Raw genomic sequence first — 9,212 nt, 5'->3', positions numbered from 1 at the left:
CTTGATAGGTTTTATCGTTTCTCTCTTTAACTCATTTTCGTTATTATTATTATGTTTTATTCGGTTTGGTACAATATTTTTACTTATGTTTTGTGCAATTCTCTTTATTATTCATGTTTGAATATTAACGTACTATCTTTTTCATTTCTAATTCGTATGGTTTATTTCGTACTATTTTTCGTGTTTTATCGCTTTTTGCACCAATGAGGACATGGTCCAAATTAAGTGTGGGAGGAGATATCTCATATATCATTTTATTTTTAAGTACGAATGAATGCCACGAATGAGAATGAATGCTATTTATTTAAAGTATAAATGCATATTGTTACTCAAGTTTAAGTAAAATATAATATGCAACATTTTCAAACAACAAATGCAACATTTTCATATAATGTGCAACACTTTTCAGAAATAATAGCTATTTTTCATAAACATATATTTTTGATTTCATATGTTTTAAACATTTTAACTTTCAAAATAATGTTAAGCATATTTTAAGGTTATCATTATTGATAGAAATAATATTTCTATACGGGCTGTATTTTTACAAATATTTTTACAAGTCTCCGATACGATTTTATCAAAAACGTCTCGAGTAAATATATATAAGTAAAATTTCTTTAGTTTCAAATCTCTACTTTATATCATGAATTCATGATAAATATAAATCTTATTTTCAATTTTCAATTAGGTTTATAGGCATAAATCGAACTAACTACTTTAGCTTTTTAGCTCGATATTATTTTTCGTCTTACATTAAAAACCAATTGAAGTATTTAAGGAAACTTTAGCCATAATACATGTTGAATTTCAAGTCAATATAGGATGAATATGCTATTTTTCTTTCCCAATTTTATTTTCATATTAATTTAATCAAGTAGTCATATTCTTAACTTTTGGCCACGATTGAGACCAACCTTATCACAATCGAGGTATGAAAGGGAAGAACATTAAGTACCGTTTACTTTTGGCCACGATTGCGACCACCCTTATCACGATCGAGGTATGAAAGGAACGTTAAAAAAATTAAAGCAAAAATTAAACGTGTTTAAAGTTTTAAGTAACGATTGCGTCCACCCATGACATGGTCGGTACCTCTTAAACGAACACGAAAGTAAATTAATGCGTATAAAGTTACGATCGAGACCACCCTTATCTTGGGCGTAACTAAAGCAAATATATTAAACCTAAGTCCTTAAATCCATATTTGTAATAGTTTAGGTTTGGGAAAGGAAATTTTGTGCTTAGAAATGCCTTGAGACGAAAGATTCGGAAACATGCGTGCTTACACCGTCCCGAATACTTCAATATAAAAATTGAAATGCAAGACGAGTAATATATCTCTTTTCTATTTGCTAGTTTGATGCTTTGCGTATAAATATACCATGAAGAGTTTATCTTTCGGTTTAACTAATTTAAAAAGGAATATATGGATATATGTTCTATTTATAAAGAGATTGGTTAAAGAATAAATTCAGTGAAATTTTGCTCGGGACTAGCAAAAGCTTAAGTGTGGGAGTTTGTTAAGCCCAAAATATACCTAAATTATCATACATAAATACATTAAATTTACATTGAAATCATGCTAATTATATTCATTTGGAATACTTTTACGTCTTTATTTACTTCTTTGATGCAAGGTACTTAAATATTTGGTAAAATCCAAATAGGAGCAAAAACGGAGCTAGAATGGAGGAAAAACCTTAAAAACGTACCGAGAATGCATATCAGTCAGAAGAACGCTCGAGGAGGACGAAAAGCATTCGAGAGACAGGGAATAATCTCTCTGTCTCGACTGAGATTTGAGAATCTCAGTCGCGACTTGCGGAGGCCGGCTCGGGGGAAAAACGAAGTTTCAAGCTCGCCCCTATACCCCCTGTCGCGACTGAGATTTTTAGAATCTCAGTCGCGACAGCGAACCTCCCTGCACACTAAACACATGTTTAAAATGGAAAAACGCGTCTGTTCGTTCGGATAAAAGCGACCCTTCACCAGCAGACACGACCCGTCATTTACAACCCTTCAACAACTATAAATAAGTGATCCATTTCAGAAATCAAGGTTGGTTAGGTTGGAAAAGTTAGAGAAATTAGAGAAGAAAGTTGTTATGTTGAGTTTCTGATTCAGAAAAGAATCAGAAAGTTAGATTTCATTTCTGTAAACAATCGTGATGTACACGAATTGTATTTAGATTAGTTATAAACACAGTATTAGTTTAGTTTTCATTCTGATAGTGGACGAGACCAGTCTCTATTCCGAAGATCCAGCGAGAAGAATTGACGGCTGAAGCGAATGAGGTTTGACGAACCTACGGAGTTTGAGAGAAAGATTGACGACCCGGATCTCAAAGTTTTCGTTGCAATGCTATCCAAGTTTCTACTTCTCTGTGAACTTGTGAAAATTCACATTTCATTAATGATATACTTATTTATTCAATACATTCTTACTGTTGTTATTTTGATATTGTTCTGACAAAATGATTTTCAAAATGATAAATTGGTGTTTTTATTAAAACGTTCTATTCCATCTTATTCATATAAGAACTTTGTTGAACACCTGACGGATTTAGTTTTTATGGATGACATGATCGCTGATCGCGGCTTATCAGACATAAAATACTAGTTTGATTAAGGTAGCAATCTGCTCCGATCCAGAGAGATTTCTACGGTTCAAAGCCACTCAATTGAATAAATCCCTATATTGTTACATGTCCATAATCTTTACAAAGTTAAAGTTGCTTTCTTTGCTTTATGAAAATGAGTTTTATACCTTCTATTTATTCCAATTACGGAAGTATCTGTCTTGTAATCAAAATCTCAAGACGAAATTATTCTCTAAACTCAATATAATCCTTCTATCTAATCCTAATTTACCAAAACCAATTCCATCAATTAAACGTATTTCTTTTATTAAACCTAAACACGTGATTAAAACTGAATTAAATAAAGTTTTAGTTAAAAAGCGTTCCCTGTGGGTTCGATATCTTTTATTACTACAAGCGTATACCGTGCACTTGCGGAAATCGCTCAACAAGCTTTGAGTCCGTTTTAGATCAACGAGCTTCGTCCATACTCAACAAGTAACCTGAGGTCAAGTTCTTTTCAAGAGGGAGTGAATGATGCAGACATCTCCAACACCAACACGAGGCCCAAGCATGGTGGAAAAATGTCCCATACATCGTGTTCTTCCAGCCACACGCCATGTGAGATGAGGGAGAAATATGAGTTGTGAAGCATCAATTCCCCCACACGGTGTGTGGCTGGGAGCACACAATGTATGGGATGCTTTTCCTCCATGCATTGGCCTCGTGTTGGTGTTGGAGATGTCTGCATCATTTACTCCCTCTTGAAAAGAACTTGAACCTCAAGTTACTTATTGATTATGGACGAAGCTCGTTAATATGGAATAGACTCAAAGCTCTCAAATCGAACCAAGGTATGGTTAGAAATGAATTCATGAAGCCCATTCCACAAACTTCTGGATTCACCTTCTTCACACAAACTTCATCCTATATTTGAACTTATGAATTAAGGTCAAGTTTTTTTCAAGAGGGAGTGAATGATGTGGAAATCTCCAACACCAACACGAGGCCAAAGCATGGAGGAAAAACGTCCTATATGTCATGTGCTCCCAGCCACAGTCGTTTGAGATGAGGGAGAAAGGAGAGCTGTGAGCATCAATTTCCCCACATGGCGTGTCACTAGGGGTACACGCCGTATGGGCAAGGCAAGAAGCCCTTGGAACTTTTGCTTAAATTCACACGTCGTGCGCCTCTGGGCCACACGCCCTATGACTTAAATGGGGGCTGGATCGTGGAGATTTTGGATGCAGGATGAAGGCCACATGCCGTGTGGCATGGATTTTCCAGCAAAAACTAGTTAGGGACAAGAAGGACAAGAGCTGCCAGAATTTTAATTGAGCTGCCAGAATTTTGATTTTCTTTATAATTACTTTTTATGCCATTCTTTATTTTACTCCCCATATTTAATCTATTTTATAGTAAAAATGTTCTAATCAATCCTCAATTGACCCATATAACTGTTATTTTATTCAGTTGGCGCTTAATATCCGGAGAATTGAAGAGTCTATGGACTAAACAAAACATTTTTGTGGAGCTGCTGGAAGACAGTTGTGGCGGATGACACAAGTTGGATGGAATGCCCTTGTTAATGCGTTTAAGTGGCATCTTTGTATTTTTCTAAAGTACAATTTGCATTCTGGTATTTTAAGGCCATGTACCTTTTTTTTTATTCCTTCTGTTTTTGCTCTTTTAAGAAATATTAGCATATTCCATGAGTATTAACTGTAATTCATCCATGGTATTCGTCATGAAATCCATGAGTGAGTCGTCCCTTATGTTAATAAACTTAGAGATAAACGTAGAATAATCTATTCATTGCAAAGATATTTGGATACATTGCCTTGTTTGAATGAGTTTCTTGAGATTTAGAGATAAACATGGAAATGTCTGTGTAGAAGATATAACTAAACACACCCCCATACGCGAATGCCCAGTCAGAATTTGAACCCTCGATCTTTTGACTCTAGAGGTTCTGATACCATGTCATGGAACCAATTGAACTAAAAGCTCGAACTGATAGTTAAGGGTCTACTTCATATTAATATCTGACAAACCTGATATATTTGGGCCAACATATCCTTGTAGATTCGATACTTGGTATATTTACCAATTTTATTACTTTAGCGCTTAGTACACTTAGTAGTGTGTTAGGAAATTGCACAACATTTGTAATCATTGACAATCTTCATAGTTTATTTATTTAAATTTCAACTTTTATTTCTATCAAGCCTATTGTTTCTTATTTGTTTGTTAGATTAATTAAAGTGGTTAAATATTAGGTTATTATAATACCAAAATTCACTAGAATTCATATGAGAGATGGCCTTATTGATATTGACACACAAAAATCCTAGATATTGACAACCCAACGAGACTTACATGCCATAGCTTTTGAACCATTTAGTGTTATCTTTGCCTATAATTAGGGAACTCCGAGGCCAAGTTCTTCACGAGATTGATTGGTTAGTCTTGACCATCTCTGCATGTTTAAATGCTTCTTGTATATTTAGGTGAATTTTTTTAAAAAAATTATCGGTGCCAATATATTTCTAGCTAGTATATCAAAAAGAGAGGAAAAAGATTTAAAAAAAAACTTATATACATCTTTTATTGTCTCAAAATTCAAGACCATAACTATAATTAACTATTGGTACTATACAAATTACCTTTCTATCCTAATAAAAAAAAAATTACCTTATCTATAATTCATCGTCCATATGAACTAACAATACCTATAAAATTTCACTTTTCACATGGTCCATTAGCTCAATCACCTGATTGAACATAATATATATATATACAAAATAACGTGCACTAGTGTCTTTTGCAAAGATAAAACCGCGAATCTTTATACATGATATAACATTCCTAAAAAGGTAACAATCAATTAGACGTTACAAGCCATACTAAATAATAATGAAAGCACCACTATATTAAGGAAAAAATGTTACATTATTGTTCTAAGTATACAACCGTGAATGACCTTAACTCTTCTTTACTTTCAACCATTCTCTCTGTTTCCGAATAACCGTAAACTTAAGTATTAGAGTGTCCGACTCTCCTCTAAAACCAGTCTTTAATTAACCTTTGAACAACACATTCAAGGAAATTAACTATTGTATCACAAAAACCTTAACCAAAATCTTGTTTCATGAGACTGCAATCTTGGTGTACGGATGAGATAGAATTATTAGAAAATAAAAAAGGAATCAAAAGGGTGTGGTCCAGGTGGAATAATGATAAAACTCTCCTCACTTTTGGGGGAATGGGCTGCCAATATCACTTCATATCCCATTGATCCATGTTTGCAAAATGTCCTTTTCCATTTTCCTGGAAATATTTACTTGTCTCTCTAACCATAATTCGGTTTATCTTTACCTTCACAACCGTTGAAAATGTGAGAAATGATAACAAATATGGGTGAACTAAAAGTTAGTTGATCGTTAAGTTTCAAAATAATTTTTATTAATCGCTCTTTAGATCGAAACAAACTTAGACCATATTTTATTGAACTTTTTAATCTTTTTCTATGTATATATACATGTTATCATTTGAGTAGTTTAGAACTGATTTTTTTTATATCACTGTAAAACTTTTCAAAAGTGAGTTAGATTTAGACTACAAAAGTAAGATTGAATCGTTTTGAACAAATTTAAAGAAAATTTATTCTCTATCATATATTAATCAAGTTGAATTTCATAATTAAATACAAACTCAGTGGCTAATTGACCACCTCCAACCTTAATTTGACAGACACAAAGGGTCGGAACCACCCATTGTAGGGGATAGTGGTGCATACACGATTGTTCCACTATGAGGCTAATTTTACATCTACATGCTTAAATTTTTTTATTTGCTAAAACGAACTCATTCAATTTTTCTTTGTGTATATATACATGTTATCATTTGAGTAGTCTAGAACCAATTTTTCCATACCACTGTAATGTTTCTTAAAATTGAGCTAGATTTAGACTACAAAAATAAGATTATGCAATTTTGAACGAACTTAGAAAATTTATCCCCTATTATTTATTAATTAAAGTTGAAGTTTATAATTAAATACAAATTCAATTAATTAATTAACCACATCAACCTTAATTTACTGGGTATAAAGAGGCCGTAACCATTCATGGTAGGTGGCTGGACCCCTAGGTTCCCTTGTCTTCACTCCTGGTAGTAGATTAATGGGTTCTTACCAATTATATACCATTCACTCAACTCATATTTTTCCAAATTCCGATGTGCAATTTTCAACACCAACTCTCATATCTGAACAATCTTTCTCTCTCGAGTGTGAATCTCTTTCTATATTAGCTCGAGCCTTGTTTCGCTTCGAGCAAGAATTCATTTTTTCGAATGGTAAAAAACTTCACCAAGAATTAATCATTAACTCCACAAGACCCACATCTAGATAAGAATATCTAGATAACAACTTGGACTTATGTTGTCGTCATGATATAACTTTTCTTTCCATATGGAGGACCAATCATGAAAGCGTCACTTAGTGCATCACACTTATCCCAAGCTAAAGTACATTTATAAACTTGACACGACATTTAACTAAAAATTCGGATTAATAGGTCCTTCCAAATTATTGTGTCATTCACCCGTCTCATATTAATTCTCACAATTTTAAACGTCTCGTATTAATTCTCACAACTTTAAACGTGTCGATATATTAAAAACACACGCTTTACTAAAGCACAATCACAACCGCTCCTTATTCAAATCTTTTAATCCGACTTCACTCACTTCGGACCAAGACGTATTATTAGATTTGATACGTAGAGCCGTGATTCTGTAGAGCCGCTCCTTATTCCGGTCTTTAGCTCGATGTCATTCAACCCATGCAAATTGGATTAGTCTTAGTCCACTTGCTTATAAAGACAATAGCATCCATCACTACGTTGTTGCTAAGCTAAGCAATTCCATTTGGCTTCACGTACCCCAAAAAAAAACAAAATTAGAAATCTTTTGCATCCCTTTTCATCATCTATATATTATTAAAAATAACACTTTAAATTTCATATTATGACACAATAAAAACATTCTAATCATGTATAATGTTGCGAAACTGATCGTAGAAGTGGGTAAATCCGCCACATTAAAATACTTTCTATAAAATGTTCGTTTAATATCCAAAAACTGCTCATCAACATAAATACTCGTCCTCAAGTGAACAATAAAATTTAGATAGAGGAGTGATTATGAATGTATCTGTAAATTATTTCAGTGAATGCGGTAAAAGAGGACTCTAATTGGTAGAAAAAAATATGCAACCGCGCTTTGGCAACATTAGTGGAAATAATGTTATTTGAAGTTTAGAGGGTAAGAAGAGTATCCGAGTATGTACAAGGCCCGAGAAAGCTTGAAGTACATAGATGAACTTACAAAATTTACGTATTGCTCATATGTTGCACGGAAACTCTTCTTCATTAACATTTACACGTTTTGTATCCGTTTCCATTCATGTTTCTGTTTCCATTACAGTTTCCTAGCTCAATTTTCTTAAAAATAATGTTTTCTGGTATCCTGTTTCCATTTCCATATAACATACCCATATATTATCCGTTTTAGTTGCGAGATGAATCAAAAATCAAAACATATTATTCAAGAAGACAAACCTCAAATAACAATGTATGTAATAAGAAAAACACACAAACAATCCTGAATTTTTCATTCCACAAACTATGAAAAATTTACATAACTTTGGTGACATCCACCAAATTAATTAAATCAAAACCCATATCCCAAAATCATAAAAATAGAGTTAATTAACTAACCAAATAATAATATCAACTATATAAAAATATATAACACAAACACAAACCACACAAAAACATAACGTAACATAACATAACATAAAACCACTGCTACATGTCCCTGACCTCGAACATGTTACGATTTTTAACGACAATATCGTACATGTGCACGGACTTGAACTTGTTGAAGTCTTTAGGGAGTGAAATGAGATGAACAGTAGATCTTTTATGGAATTGAAGAAGGTGTGGATCATCATAGTACCTTTCCCAACCAAGTGAATATAATTTGTTTTCAAGAACTGAGTAAGAAGTTATGATTTCATTACTTGGTGTGTGGATTAGAACTTTCCGGCGCCCGCTGCTGCCGTCTAGAGACTCTCCGGCCGGGTTCTCCACTAGCCGAACCACGCCGTTTTTGAAGACCCATACGCCGGACATTTTTACCGGAGGAGAAAGTTGGAGTTTTTTTGAGTTGGTTAAGGAAGGGTGTGAGGTTGGGTATTTATAGAGAGGGTGAAGTCTTGTTTGGATGATGGATAATTTTAGGATTTGTTTGGGTGTGGGTGTAGGTGTGCCCATATATCCATTAAAAAAATTTATTAGGACCAATTGAATTTTTTTAAATCACTTTATCTTTAAATAAAAAAAAAGTTCAAATACTTACGTTTTGACAATCTGGTATCTATGGTATTTTTTAGGGTAATTAATTTATTAGTCCCTATATTTTGACAAAACACACTGTTTAGTCCCTGTATTTTCAAAAACACACACTAAAGTCCCTAACGTTTTTCTCGGTGAACTGTTTAGTCCCTAATGTTTTTCTTGGTGAACTGTTTAGTCCCTGCCGTTAGACTCTCATGAAGATTCTG

At 33.5% G+C, this 9,212-nt stretch overlaps 1 protein-coding gene across 1 annotated transcript; it reads right to left on the bottom strand.

Moving 5' to 3' along the window:
• Window positions 1-8,223: 8,223 nt before the first annotated feature.
• Window positions 8,224-8,830, bottom strand: LOC136216832 (flowering-promoting factor 1-like protein 3). The gene has a single exon (XM_066003381.1). The coding sequence runs from the start codon at window positions 8,779-8,781 to the stop codon at window positions 8,455-8,457; it is 327 nt and encodes a 108-aa protein (XP_065859453.1). The 5' UTR covers window positions 8,782-8,830; the 3' UTR covers window positions 8,224-8,454.
• Window positions 8,831-9,212: the final 382 nt, after the last annotated feature.

Source organism: Euphorbia lathyris, chromosome 2, assembly GCF_963576675.1.
Source record: "Euphorbia lathyris chromosome 2, ddEupLath1.1, whole genome shotgun sequence".
Classification (NCBI taxonomy): Eukaryota; Viridiplantae; Streptophyta; class Magnoliopsida; order Malpighiales; family Euphorbiaceae; genus Euphorbia; species Euphorbia lathyris.
The sequence above is the reverse complement of the archived record's forward strand: the minus strand, read 5'-3'. Positions and strand labels throughout refer to the sequence as shown.

Coding starts and splice junctions, on each gene's coding strand:
- LOC136216832 (XM_066003381.1), bottom strand. CDS start 8,781: ATGTCCGGCGTATGGGTCTTCAAAAACGGCGTGGTTCGGCTAGTGGAG.